Genomic DNA, 27,634 nt, shown 5'->3' on the forward strand with positions numbered 1-27,634 from the left:
TGTTTAGTTTCCCAACCTCTAGGTTATTGCAAGGAGCTAATTTGTTACATGCAGATATGCAGTTCCCCTGCTTCCTGGCTGCTTTTATTTGTAGTGGCCACTTTGTGGCATCCCACCAGGAGAGAGTCCGGAGTGGTAGGTGCTCTACATGCTTCGCACAAGATTTCTCACCTAGACACCTAGAAGTAGTGTGGTGCTGATGGACCCAGCCTTGCAGTGTGGAGAATGTAAAAGTGCCCTCTCTACTCCCACCTCTTAGTCATCCCATTGCTAAGATGCATCCTAGGTCTCAAAACACGCTTAGACATTCCTGAGTTTTCACTCTGACAGCACTGTGGTCTCCCACGCTGCCAGGTTGGAACAGTTCAGGAACTGACTGTGCATCACAAGGTTTCCGGCCTCCAGAGCAGAAACTTCTGTCTGGCTTGGCTTCAGTAACAACTTCTGCCTCTCCTATCCCAAAAGAAAATTTAGTTCAAGGTTACACATAAATTAACTGTTTTCCTCTGCTTTCTGCTAAGCCTAAGGCAAAGCAGTAAGAAAACGTGGCATCCTTGATGTGGGCAGAGGAGAGGCAGCTTCAAGGTTATCAGGTGCACGCATCCCACTTTCTGTAAAACAAGAGCATGACGTTTCCGAGATGGTTTGGGTGTACGTTCGGCAACATGGTGGGACACTGCCTGCTTTCTGCAGAGGCTTCTGGGACTGAAATGCTACAAATCAGTCACCTTTTCTAAAACTTTGTCTGCCTTCCTCCCCTTTATTATCTCTGGCATTATGGTCTGGTGCCCAGACTCTTCACTCGCCATTATCTGTTCATCCTGAGCTGACACGAGCTAAACGCTGGGGCATTTCTTGTATGGAAAATGGCTCTTTTTACAGCCTCCTCTGAGGACATGTGGAAAGGGCCAGCAGCAGCCTGAACCTGCATCTGTTTGCAAATTGAAATGTTACTGTGACATTATGAAGCACTAGCTCTTTGCATGGATTTATGTTATCTTTACCACTAGAAGCTAGATCCTGATTGGAGTGTCCAAAATACAAATAATTAGTTAAAATGCTGGAACTTAGATCAGCCTGTTTTCATGGATCTCAGACCCAGAGAGTGGGCGGCTATCTGCAGCATCCTGCAGCAGTTAAGCAGCATCCCTGGGAAGTCTGTGTTTTACCACAGAGAAGTATTTTATGTCCCTAACTTCCTTAGTTAAATCTGGAGCAAGGCTGTACATTTAATCTGTTTTCAGTTTGGGGATGCACAGGTCACTTACCGGTCAGAGTGGCGAGGGAAGGAGGCTGAGCGCAGAGCATCGGGGCTCACCGCTGAAGAGCGCTGCTGCAGCCCTTAGCAAAAGTGACATATCCTGCCACCGTCCCACGCCGCCTGTCAGCAAGCCATAATCACATCAGGATGGGTTTGCTGCATCTGGCCCCTGATCAGGAGGGAATTTAGGCACATATTTATGTTAGAGAAACCTAGGTGCAAGCTTAAACACTAACACATTTTAAATGTGTTCCTTAATCAAAATGATTTTAATGAACCAAGACCGGAATGAGCAACCAGAAAATAACCTCAGCCAAATCAAGAATTCTCCAAAAGCTAACCAGAATCACACTGGACCTTTTGGGGTTTTTTTGTAAATACTGTGGCTACATTCAAGGTGGGCAAAAAAAAATTGGAAATCAAGGACCAAAATGTCAACAAATGCAGAAGTTTACCAAACATGTCATGTTGTGTGTGCTGAACACACACATGTATTCAGTAAATATCAGGACTTAATTTGGCACATCTTCAGAAAGTCACTGTATTTTACACATTCCATTAAAATTCTTAATAATAAACCTTGCTTGGGGGAAACCCTATGACTCCACTGCCCAGGAACCCTTTGGTAAATTAAGCAAGGCAAGAATTTCACCTTGTTTCTGTAGCCTTCTTGTTATTGTTGGGGGGTTTAGGCTGAACTTTCTGTCTTGCTGTGCCTGATTTTCTCTGGTCTAGCCTTGGCTTAGCCCTTAGGTTGAATCCCAGGTGACTGTTCCCACCAAAGGGTTAAACATAGATTGCTAACTCTTAGGAATTTGTGTGAAGGACATTTCTGCATCTGGAACATTTTTTTCCCTATTACGGCATTTCCAGCAGGGAAGTTCAATGTCATATTTTGGGTTGTGTGACTAGTTTTGGTTACAGCTACTAATAGCATCCCTCCCTGCCATAGGAAACCAATGCATAATCTGTCTAGCTGCTTTTAAACCAAGGAGATATAAGAGATAACTGGAAATACAGCCCATGCAAAAAGATTTTCATTTCCATTGCATTTTCCAAGTCAAACACAGCATGTGAGAAGTCATGCCAGGCACGGTGGTACTTCTGCAAGGGGTTCCTGCTCAGCCAATACTGATGATCAGAACACCAATTTTTCTGTTTTTTAGGGAGACATTAAGTGACATCTCTCTAAGATCAAAGAAGATGCCATCTTTTAATTGAATCATTCCTATATAATGAATTTTGATATTTCCAGAGGACCCCCAGAAGGGTTCCATAAACTGTTCAGTGAATGAAACAAACTGAAAATGCAACAATGCACTTCCTGTTTTTGGAGGAGATCTGGTTCTGTGCCAAGCAAATGCTGATGTATGCATGGACTGGTAGAGAAAGCTTTTAATGGACTGATGTCAAAAGTCATTTTTCCAATATTGCAAACATATGGTCCCAAAGATACTGTTTATGTCTTTTTTGTTTCTGGCATGATAATAAGGCTGTTTGCATTTATTTATCACAGAATGAACAGTGGCTAGAAGGGTATTAAGAATTCATCTCTTCTAAGAATAAAAATAAATTTACCTGCATAAAATAAATGCAGTAAAATGACAGCAGTGATTGGAGAGATTTGCCTTCCTAAGAACTACCAGCAAATTTTACTGTCTGTGTGTGTCACCTGCAGGATGTGACCAACAATTTCCCACATGGTTACTTCCAAGAATATAGGTATTCAGGTTGCTAAAAAGAGCAGAACACTTTATTCTGCTCAAAAGACTAACAGAACATCTTAAGAATTTTAAGCAATAAAATCTTCTGGGAAAAATAATACAGATAAAGAAGAAAAGAACTTTGAGAATAAATTCTGATTTGATTTGCATGGAGAGTGTATTAATGCTGTCTCACTGTTCCAGACTTTCATCTATAAGGAAAATACAAAAGAAAAAAAGTTTTTTTTCTTCATGGTACTGTTGGAGAAGACATTTTCTGTTAATTAGCATGTAGTAACAAATTTGCTGTTATGTAAGAATTATTCCAGTGATCTTAATGATACAACAGTACTCACTTATTGAGGAAAAGGTGCTTCAAGATAGTATTATGAGACATTTTTGTTCTCAAGCCTTCACTATTGCTTCAGGTTTTTGAAGTGTTGATCTGATATTCTTTCAAAAAATGACATGGATTATTTGTATGGGTTGGCATATCTGAAACTTTGACATCTGTGTAACATCCCTGCTAGACTGAGGACACTGTAAGGAACAGGAAATGAAAACTTTCCTTCAAGCCAAGCAATTGTATTCCAATAAATAGAAAAAAATAAATAAAATGTCATATGAGGTGGACCAAAGTTATCTGGTAAATTCAACAGACAAAAGAATATGAAGCATTTTAACTAGTCTGAAATGTTATATTAACCGTATTTTATTTTGCTACCTCAAAATGGCATTGTCTGCTGAAAAATGAATATTGGTTTCAGAAATAAAAATGAAGAGTAGCAATACTTAAATATTACATAATCTGAAACAGGACAAAAAGAGTATTTGAAAAGAGCTAGTAAAATTTCTGTTTTCACTTTTTTCCTGATAAACTTTCTATTTTTATTCAATACACACCAATTCCTCTCCTTTCCCTGCTGCCACTGACCTCCATGTATTTTCTCGTTGTCTGGTATAACAGTCTAGACCCAGTTGAGATGATTGAGAAGAACCATTTCAGAGTGGTCTGGACTTTCCTGTAGAAATAAGGCTTGATATCACATTCAATAATTTTAGCCTCACACATGTCATTGCATTCTTATAGATCTGAGCTGCAAATACTTAAAGGAAATTTAAATTTGAGACCTAAAAAATGATTTGTATACTTAAGTCAGTTGGGAAGAGATTAGCACGTGAAAAAAAGGACTCCCTAAATAACTGCTGAATTTTCCTAGATTATTCCCAAAACCCACATATATGCTATGTATATACATATATGTATATATATGTGTGTATATATGTATATGCTACGCATATACATATGTGTGTGTATATACATACACATATATATATTATGTGTGTATATGTGTGTGTGTATATGTATATGCTTACCTGTGATGCTGCAATGTATTACCACAAGCTGAACATTCTTGAATTTCAGAAAAAAAAAAAATGAGGTTTGGGTTTTTTTTTCCTTCACTGCAGCTTTTATGCATTTGACCAAAACTGAGAGAGACTTTTATTTCTGTATTACCTTCAGGATTTGGAAATGTTGTGCATTTTTTTCAAGAAACGTATTACTTAAAAAAAATTCTAGCTCTAATTTGCAGATTGAGAAGGCTGGACAGTACACATAAACATCTGAAATTTATGATGCCAGTGTGATACAAAACTAAACCTTATCCAGCATGAAACAGGCTCTTTAAAGTTTTGTGCTCATTATAATTACTCCAATTGATTTTTTGCATTTGTCATTCATTACTTAGTTGGAGACCTAAATAGAGGTTAAATGGTCAAAAAGGAAAAAAAAAACAAGCTGGACAGACATTCCAGTTTTTAAGGTACTGACCTGGTCTTATATTAGATAGAAGTCTTCATAAAAATACAGTTTCAGCTGACATACCTACACTCCCTGCTATCTCCCCCTTTTCTCTTTTTAGACTCATTAATTCACTGACTGTTTTGACCAGTTCTGGGAAGAGGTGAAGGCAGATTCCTAGTGTCTCAAATTCTTCTCTGGGAGGAAAATGGTTATGATGTTGTGGTTTGATGTTGATGGTTTCCCCCTCCTCACTCTAACTCGTAAAATTTGCATACATACCTTTAGACACTTTACAGTATTTTTTCCGTGGCCTGCAATTCCATGTTATCTCCAAATTTGCTTGATCTGAAGTGTATCCTGTGTGTGAGATACTTGTTCCTTGTTTTCTTTTTTGGTCCTAAATTTGCAGCCTAAATGCAGCTCCAGGTCTGCATTTCTTTAACTGACCAATGCTGAGTTGCTCATGGCCATGGGGTGTACCACGCCATCCCACTCCCAGCTCTTATCCCATCCCATCCCACCCTCTTCTTTGCAGTGTTCCACATCCATCTTTCAAGGCTACAGCTGTGGTGCCAAGTCTGTGTTCCTCTGTACTACAAGTTTTTTGAGAGGGTCCATAAATGCTTTATTGTACAGCAAAAACTACTTTGTAGTGCAGTATAAAAAGGTACAACACGTAATTATACAAGTACATGCAAAAGGAAACGAATGGGGTGAGTACAGAGAGAGCCTGACAAGTCCAAGGGCCTGACAAAGCTGTTAAATAGCCTCTGAGCTTTCACTGGAGATGGCAGTAGTGTATTCGCTGTGCTGCAGGACTACAAAACTAACTGAATTTTGTTCAACTTGCCCATGATCTGTCTAAACACATGTGCACGAAATCACATACTGGATTAGGGAATGCGAGTGTGCACCCATTTCCCTGGGACTAATAGTCACTTACTGTAAGCTAATGTGATATCCCAATCTCTGCAAGGTCAGTGAATGTTCTGGACAATGTTAAACCATTTGTCTCTGTTATAATTACAACATTCCAGGAACGGGCTGATAGACATGAAAGACCTGGTAGTCCTGCAAGGCCAAGCAAGTCTAGTAAATGTCCAAGAGATGAGGAGGTAAAGATATTTCTTCAACTGAAGGGAGACTTTTGGCTTAACTAGAGGATCGTGTGTTCAGGCAGCTCCCTGAAAGGAGTGAATTAAATGGATGATATTCACTAGATCTTCCAGTCATTTCCTCAAGTTTTCCAAGGTACCTGGCAAACAACCAGACAAGCTTTCCTTAAGATACTTCTGTCTGTGCTAAAAGCTGGACTGTCACTGCAGAACCGTGTCGTTCACCAAATACCCTGCTAGGGCCGTACTGCCCCGGCTGATGCTCCTGGCTGAACAAGCTTAGCTCATACCAGCGCAGCGTGACTCAGGCTGCAGCATTCAGGCTTGGCCTGTGCTCACATAAATTCCAGGTCAGTAGTAAAGGCTCTGCTAGTAGCCACAGAAGGACACCCAAATCCCCAGAGTATTACTGGTGCTGTCAAGGGCTGGCTGTCTCACACAGGAGAAGCTGGAGTGGGCCACGAGGCTGGTGACTTGCTCAGCCCCAGGCAGCTGCCAGGTCAGAGGCAGTGTGTGTGTTCAGGATCTTTCTTTTCCACCACTGTCATTCTCAGTCCAAGCAGAATGTGCATTTCAGATCTCTGACTTCTTAAAGTTATGCAGACATCTGCTTTCCAGCCCCCTTACCTCTTGCCAGGTGCTTGTCAGGCAAGCGACTATATAGCACAAGGGAGTCAACGTCTCACTGCTCATCACAAGATTTTATTTCCACACCAACTGTTGCTGCACCCTCCAGCCAAGCAGTTCCCCTTGTCATCAGTTCCGAGGGAGCTGATGACACGATTCACTGAAAACTCACACACTGCCTTTTCAACACAGAAATTCCTGGCACAAATCGTATTTTTCATTTCTGACATAAACCCAGTTTGTCAGGCTTCCTGGCATCAGCGATGCCCACTTTGCCGCTCTCCTCTGTCCTCCAGCATCACTTTTTCCCCTTTCATCTTGTAGCAGCAGCTGTTAAGGAGGTGTATGTCTGTGTGTGTTTCTTCCGGGCAGCTAGCATGTGAGATCTTGTCTTAAGGGTAGTCTGAGAATGAACGTGATCCAGAAGGTGGAAACCCCTTCCACTTTGCAGGAGCTGTTGTAATGCCTGTGTGCACTAGGGGGCCCCATACACCGTAGAGAAATTCTTCCACAGCTATTCCAGTTTTAAAAATATGTATATATAGGCAGCTATAAGGGTTTTTTATTATTATTATCTTCTTATTTTTGAATGAGACTAAATATGGACACATTGCCTTCATTCTTTGTGGCTGTTCCAAACCAGTTTCTGTTCTCCAGGCAGCTGCTCTCTGCATGCAAAGCAGTCCTTTCGTATTATTAAAATAGACCGCAAAATGCTCAGCAGGAATGGGAAACAGAAAGTATGTGACCTTCATGATAAATACTGCTTTGTAAAAACTGATGCAGGAGTGCAGCTGAAGGTTAGCATCTGGGGTCATTCCTTAATTCTCCCTAGGTCTGCTGGGGTATATATAGAATGTACTTGTGAACATTTATTGTATCATTTTTGCTGGGGGACAAAATTCTGCTAAACAAATGTTTCCTATATAGAGGTATATGATACTGCAACAATACATTATAGGAAGAGCCAAGGTCCAGCAATTGAGAAATGCAGGAGGGAGGATTAGACGGAAATAAAGGAACAGAAAAATGTTCTGTTGTGCAGGAAGAATTGGATATTTAACAGTCCATATGAAGAGGTTGTGTCCATCTGGTACTTCATTGCCCAGGCACAGTGTTTGAGAGCACGCCTGGCAAGTGGGCATTTACTACATTACTATTTTCAAGGGCAGCAATTTGAAGCTGAAATACACAAAGGCCTCAGACTCATGATGGAATTACTACAGTGCATCAGCTCACATATGCCAGATGAGGTGCAGTGAGGAGCCATAGCCCAACACAAGCGGGAGGTAAAATTGCTTAAATCACTTTCACAGAGGATTAAACTAACATAGACAGAGGAAATACTATGTCATATTCGCTGCCTCCTGGGTGGCACGTGTCAGCTGTATAAGCCACAGCAGATAGATTTGTGTTTTGCAGCTACCTACCAAGTTTGCAGAGAAGTGACAAAATGACCATGGTTCTCCTCATTTCTTTCCTGGTGTAAACCCTCCCCTTGCCTACCTTTTTTTCTTGTTAAATGGCTGGGCCTCTCCACATCTGAAATTTTACTGATTTGTTCAAAAACCAACAGATGTCCTCTCCTTTCTCCCCACCAGAATCATCATCCCAGGGAAGAGCAGTGGTGAGACAGTTTATTTTCAGTTTGCCGATTATCCACATGCGGTAGCTCCCCCTGTTGTCACCCTCTATTCTGCCCTGTTAGGTGCACACAGATCAAGGAGGCACCAGCAGCCCTGAAGTGCCCAGAGACTCATTCTGGAGCACAGCAGTAGCCTCAGGCGTAGCGAGACGGAGCTGCCCGAGCTGCTTCATGCAGCAGCCAAGGGAGGGCACAGAAGCAAATCTTGTTGACACTTTTCCAAAAAGGCCTCTCACCATGTGCTTGTCCCCGTCATCACCTTTACTGAAGTTTTCTTCCATTAATTTTGCCTAGTGGCTTTTCGAAAGTGTTTATGCTTTCTCGATGAAACCCATCTGCAGTACTGTGAACAAAAAAAAGAAAAAAACTTAGTAGTTTTCAGTCTTTGCTGCATCATTTTAGATAGTTCCCTCTGGCTTTTGATAGCTTAATCGCGTGCTTTACTAGCTCCCTGGTGAATCATAAGTAGCCAGACATAATTAGAAATAATGCTGCAGGAATGTGATGGTCACAGCTGTGCCGAGGAGCCCAGCAGGAGCCATCCTCACTGACACAAATGCTACCTAGAACACTCGGGGAACTCTTGGTGTGACCCTAGCATCATGTAAGAGAAGCTTTCACATCCGTCGTTGTTGGGTGACGAGTCTTTCTAAGGGAACATCTGAGACACTTCTGGCGTGTTTAGGTTCAGACTTCAGACCATGCAAAATTAGCCTGACCCTTCTCAGTTTTCCCCACGCATACTGCGTTTTATGCCCTTTTACACGCCAATCAAAATGGAGTTTCTGGAATCCAACACAGCCACATTCTGACACTGACAAAAGTAGAGCCTTTTGAGAAATACATTTGAGAACAATCTCCATGCCTCAGGACTTCGATCCTGCAGCAGGAGAATGCACCATGGGAGAAAAGAGGAACCTGGAAGTGCAGGATTGCTGTACAAGGTCTGTCTGAGCCTGATGCTACAAGTCCCCAGTGTACTGCAGAAAGCACGCAGTGGGGCAGTGCGCAGGGACCAGACTGGCAGCAGACCCAGAAGGCCACAAGAGAAATTGCTTCAGGGTTCCCCTGTCTGGGAAGGGGTTTACCGACCACAGCAGTTTGAGGCAAAAAGATTTATCTACTTACTTGTAGTAACATAGTGCAAGATGGCGAGTATCAGCAATTCCCCACCACAATCACAAAATGCCTCTTTCTGAATGATAAGAACAGCTGATATGCTTGTGACAAGACCAGACTGCCCCCCGCCCCTCAGAAACATAAAGGAAAGAGGAGAGACATGGTGCTGCGAGTGTTTCACATGGCCAGTGAAACAAATGTTGTTAGAGCAGGGCATGACCGGAAAACCCATGACTGCTGCTGGGGTGCGATGCTGACGGGAGCTGGTGCGCGGGCTGCAGGGTGTTCGCCAGCGGTGCGTGCCAACACGGAGCTGAGAACCGCAGGCAGAGCCAGGGAGCTCAGCTGCAAACGAGGCCAATTCCCAACGAGGGAGAAGCATTTACACGGCTGATTGTGTCCATCTGCTGCTTAACCGCTGACCTTCCAGCCCTTCAGCCCGTCAGCCTGGCTGCCCACGCTTGCAGTTGCCCCCGTGTGATAGTAGCAGTAATAGAGCCTTGTGATGGTCCAGCCCCCTGAATGCTGTTGCTGCTATTAGTCGCTAAGCCTTAGTTTAAATCTTTTATTTTTAGTCTACTCGTTCCAAAGGGCTGGACAGCATTACTCCTTTTGTGCTATCTTCTACAGACCAGTGTGGTTGCCCTTTTAAGCCCTAACTGAGAGACAGAGTTCAACACGTGCTTGCATTTAAGTGCATCAGTTCTTCTGGAGAAACCACTGGAATTATATACATACCTGCAATTTCATGCCTGCTTGTCTCCTTGAAATTCAAGGTCCCTTACAGTACTGCTGTATCACCTAGTGTCCTATTCCTTCTCAGTTTTACTGTAAACATCCACATATAAAGCCTCTTTTTTAAAACAGTACAGCTGGAAAAGCATTCATAACTATACCCCAACCAGCATGTAAATCACAGGAGACAAAATTCTAGAAGTACCTACACCCCATTTTCAAAAGTGCCTTAATCACATAAGCTTTACTGTAACTCCATGAAGGTGTATATTGGCCTCATTTAGAACTTCAGATCTGCCTAGAAAGTTCCTCACTTCCCACACTCTTTAGCATCTATGTGCTTATCGATAGGAAGCCAATGAGAAATGGAAAATAACTTCTACATAATGCACAGGTCTCTGAAATTTTTGCTCTTTATTTCATGCTGCTGTGAAATTTTAGGCCAGGCAGGTGGTGAAAATTTTCCAGCAGTTTTGTAAATCTGAACAGATTTTCTCATTTCATTTTAGAGTAGTCTCACACTATTGCTTGTTCTTACAAGAACTTACTTCAATTAAGCACCTTATTCAAGCTCTGAAACTCATAGTAAAAACATAAGGGACACAGGAACGGAAAGCGGGTCAACATGTGCATAAAGATGATGTGGATAAAACCAAGGATACTCTCAGGTTTTCTGAGACTCAGCTGAGATCTCCTCAGGGCCGGGAACTTTGAGCATTATGCTTGTTACAAGACTCAAACCCAGATGAAACAACATCATTTGGCCTTTAGGAAGGTCCTGCAGAAATCTCGTCTGTCTCCTGTAGTGCCTTCCTACCCCATCTCTCACTGTTCCAAGCACAGAAATTGTTTCCGTGGGTGAGGAGACCACCAGGACAGCATTTTGTGTAGTCATGAGGTCAACTGAAACAACAGAAGAGAACCAGCTCCATTTATTCTCAGCTCTCCTGAGGTCATGGCCAGGAACCCATGTAATAGAAGCAATGTATCCATAGTATTGGGCTAAGGTTTGCTTTCCTCAACCTGCTGCAAAAAGAATAATGGGCTGAGTGCTAAGTCATTGACTAGAAAGTACAAGTTACCACAGTGCTAGATGGTCCTGAGATTCTCTTTTGTGATATCTGCTCATTATTTACTCTCAGATATGTAGTTCTGTGCCAGGTCCCTGCTATGTCTATAGTCAGCAGTGTGTCAGCTATCAACATGTTGACTCTGACCTACTTTTAAAACTTCTTTTAAGGAAAGAAAAGGAATCCTATTTCTAACTCATCCTAGGATGCAGGTGCTCTACAGGCTGGTTTTTACTCCCTGAATTGAATCAGCCCAGATGTCTACTTTATCCTAACTTGGAACCTCTACAGTGCTTGGGAAATCCAGAGGTCAGGAATTTCACCCGACTAAGATCAACGCAGGCAGGAAGCCGTCAGCTGACTCGTACTGCAAACATGCAGTACAAAATGAAGACAAACTTCTCGGCTTCCCACAATCAAATCATGCCTTTTTCCAACTTTCCACGAGACAGCAGGGGGACCTGTGATCCATTGCTGAAAATAAAAATGAGGACATTGTGATGGTATTAAATTCAGTCTTCGGTTTTATTAACACTCAAACGCCATGAGTTAACAGACAGCAATGACCCAGGTGTGGCTAATGTTAATTAATATGGACTAAAAGGCTGGATATGTAAACGCTGAGCAAGTTCAGAGATTTTTTTCCTATTCGTTCCTTCACTCACGCAGCTGTGTGACTAGTTGTATTTACCAGAGCAACTCAGAAATGATGTTACACTAACAGGGATGTAGCATCTCTCTCTGCAGATTTACAGATGCTTTCCAAGGACAAACTTGTTTACATAATTTCTCCACATATAGGAAGTGGTCTTTTATTGCATATAAAGGCTAAAGGAGCAAATGCCTTCAAATGTGCTAGTGACCACCTGGCATGTCAGTGGAGGTCTCAGAGTTAAAGCCAGTTTGCTGTGATCTCCAGATGAGGCTAGACCACTGTGATTGCAGCACCTAGCCCTTCTCATCCAGCTCTTCTGCAAGGCCATTAAAAACTCTTAAGATGAATTTGAGGAACACAGGATGTTATTTTGAATCTCAGTGTTGAAAATGAGGTATGCTTATCCTCCTTGAAAAGCCCGGATAATTAAATTTTCTCTGTATCTTTAGTGGTTTGATGGGGTCAGCCCATTTTAGATGACCTGCTATATTACTGACAAGAGACAATCAGACTCTGAACGAAAGAGATAAAAATGGGGAAGTCAGCCAATACTCCTTTGGCTTTACGCATCTCTCGGTGAGTCCCACAGTGCTGTTGACCGGTCACTTCCACCCACACGCTGCTTCTCCTGGGCTGATACGCAATTTCTTGAGCTGGAATTCACTCATTATTTGATGTCTTCAGTTTATTTTGTCTGGCTGCGCATGACAGAGGGGAAAAGGCTCAGAGAGATCCAGTTATCACCACAGTCCCCCCTTCCCCGCACTCGCATGCCGGAAGCACGGAGTAGGAGCGGCAGCGGGCTCTGTGCGTGTGCCCGCGAGCACCAGGCGCGCGCCCAAAAACCTCCGTGGCAGCAGCAGCACCACCCAACAGTCACATGCGTACTCGGAGAAAATGTCAAGAACAATAGCAGGAAAAGCCTAAGGGTGGAAACAACAAAACCAAACACAGCCCACATTTCTAGGTGCTTCCTGATTGGCTTGATTTGCCTCGGTGAGAACACTTGGAATAACCTTGGAGTTATCCCACCGCAGTGAAAACGCTCCTTTGAAGCTGAATTTGTCTAATGCTTTCTTGGAATATAGGAATCCTTGCTACCAAGAGTATGCAAGGAAGCAAGCAAAGCACAAAAGCTTTAAGGAAGATCGGCAAGGTAGAATCAGGGTGCTGTGGTCACTCCGCTCAGGACAGCAGTAGGTCTTCAGCCACTCACGGTGCAGAAGGACTGTGCAGGACAGCCTGTCCATTCCCACAGGACACGTTCCTTGCCTCTCATCAGCCTTCACCCTAGATAAATGGACTGTTAGTTCTTGTAAATGAGTAATAGCAGAGGACAGATTTGCAAAGCTCAAATCCAAGAATCTGTTTGTACCAAGAAATAAACAAAGCAAATAACAGCTCCTACTGGGTGTTCCTCTTCCTGCCCTGCTGTTCTTTTTCTGTCCCTGGCTCTTAAGCCACTCTTGGCAAGCAGTGCACGGGGAATGCGTATGTGTGTTTGTGAAGGGCACATAACGTGGGAAATTTTTAAAGGGGCCTAATAAGGCTCAGTGCCGAAGGCATGCTGCTTCTTAGCTGCGTCTAACTCCCTTTCCTAGGGGCTTCTTACAGGCCCTTAAAATTTCAGGCAGTCTCTAACTAAAGGACAGCACAGAAGGCAAGGAAAGGCTTGTGAAGGACAGGTCAGATAAGATCACTGTAAATTGCAGTTTTCCATGAAAGGAAGGTCCTTGTGCTGTAACAGTCACATGGCAGCCAAGATGTAGGGAAGGTGTCATCACACCAATCATAATGCTTCTGGTTGTATTTTCACATTTTCTGTGTACTAGTCTAAATTCTCTGGGACTCATTTTCATCTTTTGTCTTATTCTCGGACACCTATCCATTAGCTATATTCATCCAATCAGAATGGAGATCAGAGAGCTGGATCCTGGGCAGCACTTAGTTCTTACACCAATAAATAGACTTTTAAGTACCACGTTCCTTGAAACAACATGTTTTAAGTAGACATTGCAAAATATTATCAAAGACAGTGAATAGATAATTCTTATTTGCACCAGAAAACCACTACTTAGTATTGAGGGCTTTCAAGCTGCATCAGAATCATAGCAACCTTAATAAGTGAACCTATGGTTCAGGAAGTATCAGTAACTGGCTAGCAATACCAGCTGACAAGTCTACCTGTGAAAAACATGTTCTGATGTATAACTGGACTGCATAGGATTGGCAAATGTACTGGATCACAGAATCACAGAATGCTTAAGGTTGGAAGGGACCATCTAGTCCAACCCACCTGCACACGCAGGGACACCTAGAGCACGTGGCACAGGACTGCGTCCAAGCGGGGATTAAGATAAGGAAATGAAGACAGACTGAAGTGTTTTACTGAATCTGTGTGGCAGGGATAAAACACAGACAAATCTCAGCCCATGTTGATTTGCTTGATAATACAGACTTTCTTAAGAAGAGCAACTGCACCTTTTCAGTAACAATTAGATTGCCATTTGAAAGTTAAAAGTCAAACATGGTGGGGGAAAGGAAAAGATTCAAAACATCCCAAACTGTAAATACACAAGGAGTGAAATCCTTGTTTGTTGAGTATGTTCCCACTGACTCTGAATGGAGCCAGTCCCTTATAGAGGAAATGCTGGAGTCAGTTATGAAAATAACCTGTGCAGGAATTCAAGGAATGGCAAGAAATATCAACTAAGGAAACAGAGAGATGGAGAGCAAAATGTAAAAAAACTCTTGTCTCTCACTCAGTGTGTATATATCACATGCATGTTAATTAGGCCATATATGATTTGATATATTAGGGCAAATCCAGGGCATTTTCAGGGGTGCTCTAAGGTAGTCCAGATTAGACTTGAGCTATAAAAAATCTAACATATATATATATATATGTATGTATATAAACAACTAGTGTATACTTTTGTTAAACTTCCTTTTGTTTTCTATTAACAGGAGCAGGCTGATAAATGTTTTTTGGTTCTGAAATTTGGTTCTGAAATTTAGTTACTATTGATACCTCATGCCAACAGCAAAACCAGAGTTGTTGCAATGAAGTACATGCATCATTTCAAATTGTTTCCTCAAAAGCATCACATGTAACACTGTGAAACTTTAGTGCACATCTCTATAGCAATACAGAACTTCTGAATCTCATCAGGGCACCTAGAAAAACAGAATGGCCCATTATGCCTTTACATATTTATTTGTTTATTTATTTAATTTCACATATGCTACCTATTCTCTTTGTTAACAGAACAGATATCCTGAGTTTTCTAGGAGCCATGAGAACACTGGCACTGCAGAGAAACAAGCAGGCAAATATGGTTGTAACCACTGTACATTGTATTAGTGTCCATTCCAGTCAATCTAAGTAACAGATAAATCGGAGGAAGAATAATATTTACTTCAAAAATATTTATGTCCTTGAGAGTGAAAAGAACTGTCATTATAAACCGATCAGGAAAGAGAGGAAATATGTTAATCAGCAGTTCAGAAAAAATGTGCTTCACAGAGGGGAAAAATACTAACACTCACTTTCATCCGCTCTATATAGTTTGGATACAGAGAAAGAAAGTCTTTTCCTTCAGTCAGTTGCTAGGTCTGTAAAATTAGATTTATCTCAGAAAGTCTGGCCTTGCTGATACTGATATGGCACTGATAAAATGTCTTTGCTGAGTGCCTTCATAGGCTGAGTAATGCGGGCTCCTGCATCACTGCTTCATCTCGGGGGCTCAGCCTTACAGACCTGCTCTGCTCAGACTCTTTGTTTTTTATCTTCTGCATCTTTTGCAGTGAGCAAAAGGAGCTTCAAAAACAGCTCAGGAAAGGATATTTAGGAAAAAGCATTGCAAAGTGTCTCCATAGCATATTAACTCTTTTGATTTCCATAGTCCAGGGTAGAGGCTCTCCAGGTCCTTTTAGATCAAAGTACTCATTTAATACAGAGACTGCAAATGGTCCATTTCCAGTAACATCTGTTTAAGCATCTCTCAGCACCTGTGGCCCCACTGGTGCAGTCTATATGATCATTTCCCAAGGTTATGTCTAACAGAAATGGAACAAAAGGTCAGTGGTAATTTTTAGGCAATTATATATGTATATGCCTAAAACTTTGTGCCAAGAGTGCACGTACAAGTACAGCTGTTCCTGTCAGCTGTAGATGACACTTTTTCCCTTGCACAGAATTTTAAGATTGTACACATGGTTCATCCTAGAAGCTGGGAAGAGTTCTTGGTTCACTGTGAAAAATGATCCCCTGTGCTCTGAAGGCCTCTTTACTAAAAAGCATAACTTTTAGTACATGGAGAGGTACTACAGGTACAGGAGAGGTAGGCAGTAGATATTAATGTTAGTTAACAAGTCAGTCAAAAATGAGCGTACTTGGCTTAGCTCAATAAAAAGAAGGTGACATATTTGGAGGAAAAATAAAAGGAACAGAGACTGACTATGAGAGAAGGGACAGGCAGGTATGGAGTACGGGGAAAGGAAGTGGTGATGAAGATAAGAAATCCTCAGAAAAGGAGGTAGAAGAAGAAAGAGCAAATGAAAGAAAAGAATGGAATGATAAAAGGATATGTGCAAGGCCTGGCTTAAAGTATGTTTCCCTGACTTCTGCTCTTCTGTAGTGTGTTAGTAGAAATCAGTGTCTGCATGTTCAGGTTGAGGAGATAACTTGAATCAGGAAACCTGTACAGCTCTGGCAAGCTGAAAGAGAGCTAGTCATTCTAACGCTTCTGTCCAGTATGCGCAGTCTCTGGGGCTGGTATATGCTTGCAAGAAGCATTAAAATTGAGCAAAGTTGCCAGGGCAAAGAAACTCCAGAGATCAGAGTTAGATTTAGGGCAAGTTGGGTAAACATATCATGTTTCCTAAGGCCCTGCTTGGTGTCTACTCTTAAATCTTGTGTTGCATGGAAATAAAAGACCTGGTTTTCAACCAGAAAGTGTCCTGAAGTACATGCAAGCTCCTCAGATCCAAATGTGCTTCACTACTGAAGATTTTACCCAGATCCCAGATGACCAGCCATGGGCATACCATGGAAGCCAGCATCCTGACGTATGCAACTCTGTCAGGCATTCATCCTTCACTGTCCCCTGTGTACCCACCCTCCACCAGCCTGCTGCTTTGCTATGACCTCTTGATGACAGAAAGTGGAAAGACTGTGGCTCTCTGCAAGGCTCTGCAAGCAGTCACAGCGGTACCCAGCTCCCGTTGGAAAAGCAGGCAGGGACCACCTTCCTTGGACTTGCAGTTCAGGAAAGTGCGGGAGGAAGTATCACCTAAGCCTGGGTGGTTGTCCCTCAGAGCTCTGGCCATTCCCAAGAAAAAAATAACAATCGTCTTCAAGAAAAGAGTGATTCCCAGGACAAAGTGAGGAAAAGCCTCAATTGCAGCAGGTACCTGATTCCCCCCAGAGGGTAGGTGGGATTTGGTAACACTGAATAGGAAGAGAAGAAGGTCGTTCCCTCAGCAGACTTCCTGCTGCCTCCCTTGTGATTTGGACTGTAAGCTTCCAGGGGTTTGTTGCATTTCTGTTTCAGTCCATCCAGAGACAGCTGCAATTTTCAAACAAGGACAGAAAATAAATGGCCAGTGTCTATCTTAGGCCTCTATAGAGGACAACCATTTCCTGGTGCTAGGCCCACCTTGCAGCAACAGGCTATTAGACATCCTGCCTTTGTGGTCATTCTGGTATAACCTGAGAAAAGCAAGCTGGGGTGTGGGCTCCGTACCACACTCCACATGACCCTTACAGCTCCTCGCTGCAGGCATCAGCTGGCCCTGTGACAGAGCAAGGAAAAGAGCTTCCCTCATCGGTGCATTGGAGGCTGCAAACTCTTCAAGGCAAAAACTTTTAGCAGTCTTTTTTGTTCTTTTTGTTGTTTTTTGGGGGGGTGTTTTGTTTTGTTTCTTAAGTGGAGCAAAAATCTGCACTGTTTTTCTGAGTTTCCTGCCTTTCTTGTAATGCTGCTGGATAACTGGATGTGGTCTTTTGTGCACTGGATTGCATATAGCCGTTCTCATTTTGTGGCAGCTTATGAGATGGATGTTGCATAAAAGTCTCAAATACTTTTTGACTGCATACCGACATTGGATAGCACTGTAGTAGCTAGTACTGCTACACTATGGAAGAATGAGCATCCCTGTATAGCACTCCCTTTCTTTTGGGCTTCTCCCAAGCTATAAGTAACACAGCCCACTGTATGGCTGAGCGGCCAGTGTCTGCTGCTAAACCTAAATGAATGTTCACGTGCGTAGCTACCCTGTGTGAGCAAGCTGTTTCCTGTGGGACTGGCTGCACCCCTGCTCCTCTCCTGGCCTCGCTGGGTTCAGCCTACCTGGGCTTTGTGCTGGGCTTTGCAGCAATAGCTGTTCCCTTTCTGGAGCCTGTTCCTGGTGTTCACAGGAAGGAGGCTGAAATGCCTCTCACCGAGAGGAGCAGAGCACAGCACAGGGGAAAGGGGCTTTTAGAACATGAGCCACCCAGGCATGTTTGTCCTTCTCTTGACAGCAAGACCTGGTGTCCTCAGGCATCCCAGGAACTCCTCTCCATGCCAGCTTCTCTTTCCAAAGCATTTCTCTCTCTGTCAGCTTTCCCTGCATTCAGAGCCCCAGGAAAATTCCGCCACTCACACAGACTACTTTTCCCTCTCAGTCCACAAAGTGTAGTCCTGCTTGTCCAAACAAGTTCATTTGAAGCTGTGAGAGAGCACACAAGCGTCTTTGGTATTTATTGTCTTTTCTAAGGCTTCAGCATAATTTCCAATTACAGTTCCCCAAATAGCACAGGGATCTTCTTTTTTTTCTAAATTTTCAAATTACTGAGTTATTTTTCCTGCCCTTTTCCTACTATCCCAGCTGGTACAAGCCAACAAAACAGCAAATTAAGCATTCCAGTACTAATAACATAACACTCTCACAACAAACAAACTCCCTGCCTATCCGGATGCAACAAACTCTTTGGCTTTGTGCAGTGCAAAATGTTTTGTATCATGGCTCTCACTTCATTTACATTATTGCAATGTTTTGGACACTGATTCAAGAAGCTTGAAAGGAAAAAGGCTTGTCGTGTTTCTGGGTTGGGAAAAAGAAGAAAACAGAAACAATGGTGAAGAGACAAAACCCAGATTCATGAAGAAAAGCTATGTTCTTTCCAGTCTAAATACCCATTTGCAGTTCACAGCGCAAGGACAAGAAAACAGGACAATTTTTACTATTGTTTTTTTGAAAAAGAGATGCTCCAAGAGGTGGATAAATCAAAAGCCATAGTCTACCAGACCAGGTTAAACTATCAGGGCCTTTACTCCACTGGTCAGAGAAATAAAGAGGTTAAGGTCTGCCAAGCCCTACAGAGTCTGGACAGGATTTTTCTAACCAACCAAATTGCTCAAGTACAAGGAGATTGGTAGAAGGTAAGTGTACTGTGGGCTGTTTCAACATGATGGTCACTGACCAGGAAACCCAGTTCAGGCAGAGTGTGAGGTCATTTCCAAAGGAGCGTTAAGCAAATGTGCACCTCCTCAGAGCAAGAGCAAACATAGGAGGCATAATAATTCTCTAATTTCCACTTAGTGGTTTGCCCTTTCCTGAAGCAGTGCAACGTAGCTCCAGGAAGGGTATAATCTCTCCCAAGGTGGTGACATTTGAACAAGGCTGGAAGAATTTGCTCATGGGACATTCTGACTTGTAAAATTTGCTTACACATGTAGGCTGTAGATGCCCTGGGAGAAAGAGTGTTTCAGGTGATATGAGGAGATAATGCTAGAATGAGATAATACACTTCTGAAATAGAGACTCTGAAAAAGCAGTTTCAGGTAGTGGAAGAGGGACCCCAGTGAATGATGGGACCCCTGCAATGCTAAAATTCAAAGCTACGCTGAACAAACAACTGGCATAAATTAGGAAGCAAACACCTTGCTGCTTTGGCAAGGAAAGTGGCATGGCTCTATTTTGCATTATTCCACATGCAACTTCTGAAATTCCAGGCTAAAGCATTTATATTAACTTGCAAAACCTTTTACATATTGATCAGACAACATTTTACTCAAGATAAAGATAGTTCAGCTTTGCTTCTCACGTTTAGCTAAAAAATCCTGTAGATAGTGCTTGACATGTACATCTGGATTTGGCTAACCTAACACAGATTAACCTTGTCTTAAATCAGCCAGATGCAAAGTATTAGCTATTTTACTGCATGTGAATATCTATAGATCTATTCTAAACAGCAATTGGAACTAAGCAGAGTTTCTCCTTTCCCCAAGTTCTTTCACTGCTACCAGGATTCAGCTTTTTCCTGTGAAGGGAGTGTTTTTTCTTCATATGTATTCAGGAAGATTCATGCAGATTACCAGAGAAACTAATTCAGCATCTTCGCTGAATCTCATTTACAAGCATTGATTGGTGATAATGCATTCTCAGTCTTTGAAGTCATGGAGTTTTTCCTTTTTCAAAGATGCTAAATAAACTTCCTGCTTTTGATTAGCAGCTGCACTCTGTAAACAGCATCCTTCTGGAAATCATGAGATGTGCACTGCCAGCTTTCCTCTTTGAAGGTGAGCTATTCAGGAAGGATGAGCTCTGCAGAAAGGCTAGAGTAAGAGTCACTGAATTATCCAGCTTGGGAATCCCATTTCAAATCCTGAAACAGACCTGAAATCAAGCAGTTTTTGCCGTCAGGACTGAGTGTTTGTGGAGGGATAGTGACATCAACAAATGATTCAGCTGCTTTTCGCACAACTGCCAGGGAACGCTCAGAAAACTGAGCCAATGCAGAAACTAAAACGAGTATTAATACATGACTTGCCCTGGGTACATACAACATCATTCTGAGCCCAGGTAAGGTAACGGGTACGGTGTACTCTGCAGCCCCCAAAACAGCTACAGTGACAAGGAAGCGGGAATGAGAGGCCCATGGGGGGAGCTTTGAAATCCGTGCTCTTCTGAGGAAACAGTGTGTGGCTCTCTGCCTGCCACAGGTGAGTCTGGCCCATGGAGCCTCTGTTATCCGGAGGAAAACCTTCCACGTTCTCTGATGTGGCCCTCTGTTCAAAAGCCCCATCAGGGCTATAAGAAAGGCATTCAATTTGTTATGCAGGGTTTGAATTCATTGTCAGGACAGGACTTCTCTCCTTGCGAATGTGCCATTTTAATGCCAGTTTTAATATCCCAGGAGTGTCAGTTCTCCTAGACCTTAGTTTTTGATACACAGGCCCATGGCCTCTTTATGGCTTTCTCAGGTGGAATTAGGCTGTCTGTAAAGCAATGGCAAAACAATTAGCCTACAGCAGAACCATCCACCAACCTACATATGAATCCCTCATCTTTTCCTTTCAAGGGTTTACTCTGATAAAGTCTTTCTTCTTTTCCTCCTAAGTTCTGAATTCTTACACGCTTTTCTTGTTGGGGCTGATGAATTTTTCTTTTTGCACCGACATGAGTGTGTGTGCAGCAGAAACTTTTTATTGTTTCTATATTCGCTGCAGAAATGATACGAGCATTTCTCATGTTGTTGGGTGCAATCCTGCATCCAGATCTAATACAAACTAAAGAAATTGATCCATAAATCTGTGGCTGTTCTCCTTACTCGTAATGAAAACAAAACACTGCTGAGCTTTCTCCCAAGTGTAGATATCTCCACAAGTCACGTCTGAGTTAATTAGGTGGACAGTGGAGGCTGTGTTTTCTTGAGGCATAGTCTTGCTGACTGTGGATTTGTGTGTCCTTATTGCAAAGCAGTTTGACTCTGCTCTGGTCACATGAGACCATTGGAAGACACTGCTCACAGTCCCTAGGGTCAAGGTAAGGGCACAAGGAGACCTCTTATTCAGAAGAGCCACTGTGTTTCAACCTCTTGTTGGTTGGTCTGAGCCATGGTCTGAGTTTGTAGGTTTTGATATATTAGAATGGGAAATAGAAAAAAATCTTTCACTTACAGAAAGTGAATCCTTCACCTTCAGCCTGAAGCAGAAAAATCAGCTATATATGCAAACATGATGTTTTCTAGATTCTGAATGCTAAACATAAACACGCAGACACATATGCATAAGCTCATCCCCCAGAGGACCAACCTTGCCTTTCTCCATCCTCAGCTTTTAGGGCTTCCTGCTTAATTCTCCTCTTCACCACCAAAATTAAGCAATCTTTTTTTGTTGCCCAATGCCTCTTTTGCTGATGCGCCTTATGTCTCTAGGGCAGTTCATTCACCATTTATTCCTTAATCATTGACTTAATTCTTTCATTCACTATTTTCTTTCTTCTCCTGTTCGCACTGCCTGCCTTGCTTCACTAGTGTGACAATCTTTAATTGGGATAAAGTCAGAAAAAACATATGGGCCAGACTTCCTTTAGCTGTCTGCTTTACCCTCTTCCAGTGCAGCATTGAACTATTCTGGTGTGAATTTTGGTGTCTTACACCCACGGAATAAAAAGTCTGTGAGTAGTCTTAAAGAACCTTATTTTTTTCCCTTCATCCTTGGAATTTTTAAGACCTTCAAAAGGGATGAAGCCGTGAGCAACCTAATCTGATTCTGTGGCTGACCTTGCTTTGAGCTGGAGGTTGGACCCCTTGATGTTCCTTCCATATTTTACGGGATCTTATTCACCAGGGCATCAAGGTGTCTTCAGACAACTACTGACAACAAAATGATGTCCAAAGGACGAGATGCCTAAATATTACCCTCTCTTCTGTTATTCAGGCGGGCTTCTCCTTCATAGAGGGGCAGCACCATTAATGTCCCTCAAGGCATGCCACCTGTGTTATTTGACTGCTCTTCTCAGTGCTAGACCTGAGCAGTACAAAGGACCCTACGTGGTTTAACAGTTGCTAGCTGGGAGGGGGGAGTCACTCCAGCCTCCAAGACGCCACATCAGGATATAGGAATCTTGGAGGAGCGTTGGATTTCCTCATGGTGCGTTAGGGTCAGGTGCTTCCAGAAGACAGAAGCCAAGAATTCGCTGCTTACCGCACTATTGGGAATAGCCCGGCACTACCCAGAGGTACTGTCAAGATTACTTCTTTCCTGTCTCAAGGTCCTCATGACAAGGAAGTGGAACTTTAGCTGTGGCAAGAGGAACTCGGCCCATTACAGCCAAGGAAATCGCACCACTTAAAAATATTGTTATACCATTAGGCATTTTATGGCAGCCATCAATTAAAGGAAGCTAGGAGACAGGCAAGCCACCAGCAAAACAGATTTCTAAATGATTAAATCTCCCTTGTTTGTTTCTGTGATATTCAGGAAAACAGGATTCTGTGTACATTGATTATAAAAATGTGTCTGTGCCAAAGCAGCTCCTTAGCCCGTGACCATTTTTTTCCTATAGAAACAGCTTCATAAATTCCAGTTATCAGATGTCTACTTCAGCCAAGAAGCAGATATATTAACAGTCTGTTTTCACACTGTTTCTATCCTATCTTGGTATCTATTATCCTTTTTATTTATTCCCTGCAGCACTCCAGATACTGTTTTTTTTTTTCTTTTGCTGACTATTGTTGTTGCCATCTTTCACACTCCAGCCTGAAATCCATTAAGAAGCCAGGAGCAAGGGAATTGTAAGACTTCCTTACCAGGTGTCGAATGACAATTAAAGCACATCCTTTTCAAACCAGGCTAGACAAAAAGGATATTATTGAATATTTTACAGATTTACACAGGAAGAAGTTAAGTGTTTAGTGTAAGTTGTATGTGCATATGTGTACTCTAGATAAATTTATTACTGGTTATATTTTGAATAGAGCATATTCCCCCAAAAAGATACTAGTGCATTTTGTTTTTCAGTCGCAATCTGCATGAGCGCTGCATATATTGTTACTAAAAAAAAGTGGGCAGTTATTCCTATCACCCAGCAATTTTGGTGATACGACATTCACTAAAAAAAAAGACAGTGGCAGCAAAACAACATTTGGTTTGTGTTATTATTAACATTTTTATTGCTGGTCCGCTATGTAAGAATGTGGTCAAAAGGAGAGGGTGAGAACAGTAAGTCCCTGCTGAAGAACAGAAATTTGCCAGACTGAAGTGGTGTGGCATTAAATGAAAAGAAATAAAATGACCCCTTCTGGACCTTGCTACTTGGAAAATGATCCCTTTGCTGTGTAGCAGGTCAGCTCTGGCTGAACGTTATTGAGTTGGTAGTGTTTTTCCTGAAACATTTAGGAAGAGCAGAAGCAAGAGCTCAGTACGTTATGTCAATTTCTCCAGGACTAGGCTCATTCTACACAGGTACTGGGAGACTCGTAGCTTGTCTGTGCTGATTTCTTTGGTACTTTGTACTCTTTGTACACATCGCATATTTTCTTATTTAATTTGTGATCATACCAATTCTACCCATTTCTCTGAATCATGGCAGCTTTACTTCCATTCATTTCCTCTTTAGTAATTTATTATTCCTGCTTCTAAAAGGAAATGAAAAAGGGATCAAAAAATAGTGAACAAGATGCATTGTCAAAAAAGAGGGTGTTCTAGTGCTGTGTCTGCCTGACCCGTTGTAAAGGTAAAGGTAGTCTGACATGAATGCTGCAGAGACATAGGAAGTGAACCAGAAAGGAGGCTAAGCGATAATGAAGTAAAAACAAAAGTGCAAGCAGCCAAACAATAAAAAAGTATAAATCCAAGCAATTCTTCTGTGTGGTTTTGAAACAATATTTTTAGAGACAGTAAATAAATCATAAAGAACCTCTTATAGTTCTGAACTGCGCACAAAAAGATGCATTTAGGATCACCCCAAATTATAAGAAGTCTGGATGCTGATAACCTTGCATTGAGTGAGCTGCCTTACACTGTACACGTTCACATTGGATTCATCGTCATAAACAATTAACTAATGTCCAGCCCTTTTGAAAGACAAAGGACTTCTTTTGTTGTGCTGAATTTTATGCACTCCTGTTTTCCAGTCTCTTCCTAGGTCATGTGGCTAGTAAAATGTAGCAGGCCACAGAATATGTATTCCAAATGCTGCTGAATCCACTTAGCAAGAAGGGAAGAGTAGCAATAAACCCCTACTCATCCAACTCCACAGTGTAATTTCAATAGACCATTTAGTAGTATAATTCAAACATCTTTAGTAGTAAAGTATAAATGCGCATGGATTTACTGACCATTTCCAGTGACAGGGAAAAAAATATCACCTTTTTGTTGACTTCTAAATTCATTAAGCAGGAACATGGCAGTAACAGACCTCAGGGACAAGTGAATTTTTCACATCAGTAGCTGTTCAAAGAAAGATTCTGTGGAGAAAAACAGATGAATTTTTTTTTTTTGAAATTTTGTTTCAATACTATATTTTTACATTTTCAGTATTCATTTGAAGAAAACATTTTTTGCATTGGAACAATGGTTTTCCAACAGTTCATTTAAAAATACCGAAATTAAGCCATTTCTACACTGGAGAGGGAGTTCTCTTTTAGGAAGGAAAAATTACACTTTTACAGCCCATTATGGTTCTGAGACTATTAAGCATTTACGTATTTCAGGAGAGCAAAATCTGCCTTTTTCACACAGAGTTTGTAGCTGCAATGCTTTTGCCTCTCTCTGCTGCCAAGTGCTCTCAGCAAATGCCACGTACCTTTCCTCTCTGTGTGACCAGAAAGGATCCAAAACTTTCCCACGTGGCTGCTGAAGGTTAGACCCCAACACCCACATTTCGGTATTTGAACAAGGCCTTCATTTCACCAACTCTTCAAGCTAGCAAGTCCCCGAGGGGCGCAGCCACCTCCCTGTCTCCTCCGTGGCTGCCCATGGTCACCTTCTCCTTGCCCTCTGCCCTGTGCACAAGCATTTACGAAGTCGTATGTTGAGTAGGGTTGAAGAAAAGCAAGAATAATGTCGCTTTAACTGGATCAGTGCTGTGGTCTTTCACCTCAGAAAGGCAGGAGCAAATGGTCATGAATGTGGGACCGCCTGTTTTAATGAAAGTCCCAGGTTGCAGTGATACATCATATTGACAGAGCTATGGTGTGGCAAGGTCTGGACAGCTCCAGCTCACTTCAAGGCAAAGAAAGCTCTTAATTAACCAACTCTGACTACAGATATTCACCTCAGCTCCTATTACATATCATTTTTAACAAAGCGATATATAGTGGTATACATAAAAACAGAGAGAGAGAAAGAGAGAAGGAGTTCCTGTACTGACGTAAGTCATGGAAATAAAAGAACACTTGAGTTAAAGTAATGGAGAATCTAATGCTGTACATTTTTGGTTAAGTGTATGTAAAATTAGAATAAATCACTTCTTAAGAAATGAGTGAGTGCCATTAGCTCTCAACAAGATCCGTAAGAGTGCCGAATTTCTGTTGCCTAAAAAAGAACAAAATTCTTTTCCACACAGCCTGTGTTTTCTATTATTTGATGGCTCTGAGGCCCCTACCATCACCAAGTAACTGTGCAAATCTTGACTATATCCACTGCTTTGGGCTATCCTAGAATATTACTGTGGGGAGTGAGCAAAGCGGTTCAAGAAATACTGCTCATTCAAGTGGGTGACTGCCAGCTTCCAGCAGCTGTTTCAAGTTTCACTGTCTGTAGTAAGGAAGTGTTAGAAGACACCTATTCCTCTGATTATTACTGCATATTTTCAGTCATTTCCAGCACTGTGTTTTTTAAAATGAAAGTGCATGCATGAAAGATGGTACATAAACCGAAGTGAAGGAACACTGAAGTATTTTCAAATAAACTTAATGTGTGTTGCAGAACAGGATAATAATTATTGTCATTCTGAAGTAGATCCTTCTAACTTACAAATAATTCATGTGCTTCATGTGCTAGGAAAGAGCTATGAACAGTGACTATGAAAAGTGTTCCTAATGACATTTGAAATGCTAATTAATATCTAGGCAACTAGGACTTACTAAAATAATATTTTCATGTTCTATTTTTGTGTGTATATGTATGTCTGTATGTTTTCCCTAGGTTGGAACAAGAAATAGAGAAATTAGAAAGTGAGGAATCCCAAATATCTGCCAAAGAACGAATCATTTTGGAGAAGCTAAAGGAGACTGAGCAATCCTTTGACGACTTGCAAAAGGTATTTAAAAAAAAAAAAAAACTCAAAGCAGCATGAAGAAGACCAGAAAAGATATAAAGCTGCCAGATCTATTTTAGTTAGGTTATTTGGATTTTCCCTTCCCACTTCAGCTTTTTGAAACAAGATTTCATATTTATTTTCCTAGTTTACTTTCAGTGAAACCATGTGAGACTTGGCCATACTGTTGTCAGCAGGACCCGGAAAGGCATCACAAACTTTCCTTTCCTCAGTCACATGCAGCAACAGTGTAATTTGCCACAAACAGCATTTCTGAATGTTACTGCCTACAATGAAGCAAATATTCTCTTTTCAGTAACACCAGGTTCCTCTCACTTGATCTGTAATCACTTAACCCTTGATCTAGTCGCTTAAACCTCACTAGCTACATCACCAGTTAGTTACCCCATTTTAAAGAAGTGACAAAGAACCATAAAAACAGACTTAGTATAAAAATATAAAGTCCAAGCAAATTTCATCCAAAACATGGAAGGTTTAACTAATTTTTTTTTCCTTTCTTTCTTCTTGCAGAGTTTCTCGCACCAGGATGGTGGTAAGTGACTTTATGTTACTGTATAGCTTTGGGTTTTAAAAGAGTTGTTAATAGACTTTGTTGCAGAGTTTTAAAATATGAGGATTAGTCTATTTATGCCATTCATATTTCTTGCTAGAACCATTTATTTGGTATTACTTGGTGCAAACACGAATGACACTATTATCGTGACACAGTATTCCTTGGCAAAGTTCCAGCTATTTTTATATGCATCTAAGGGAAAAGAAAAGCATGGATGATTTAAAACCATCATCATATAAATTCCATGTTATTGACTTCTTTCACCACATGACATCCACACTACAGACCTC

At 41.8% G+C, this 27,634-nt stretch overlaps 1 protein-coding gene across 1 annotated transcript in view; it reads left to right on the forward strand.

Moving 5' to 3' along the window:
- Nucleotides 1-27,634, forward strand: part of PALM2AKAP2 (PALM2 and AKAP2 fusion) — a 121,597-nt gene that overhangs the window by 81,266 nt on the left and 12,697 nt on the right. The window contains exons 4-5 of the mRNA XM_088531369.1: nt 26,659-26,773; nt 27,302-27,323. Of these exons, the coding sequence (XP_088387495.1) occupies nt 26,659-26,773; nt 27,302-27,323 (137 nt within the window). The remainder of the gene's footprint in view (nt 1-26,658; nt 26,774-27,301; nt 27,324-27,634) is intronic.

Source organism: Tinamus guttatus, unplaced genomic scaffold, assembly GCF_059628265.1.
Source record: "Tinamus guttatus ecotype Peru unplaced genomic scaffold, ASM5962826v1 Tinamus_guttatus_pri_ptg000410l, whole genome shotgun sequence".
Taxonomy (NCBI): Eukaryota; Metazoa; Chordata; class Aves; order Tinamiformes; family Tinamidae; genus Tinamus; species Tinamus guttatus.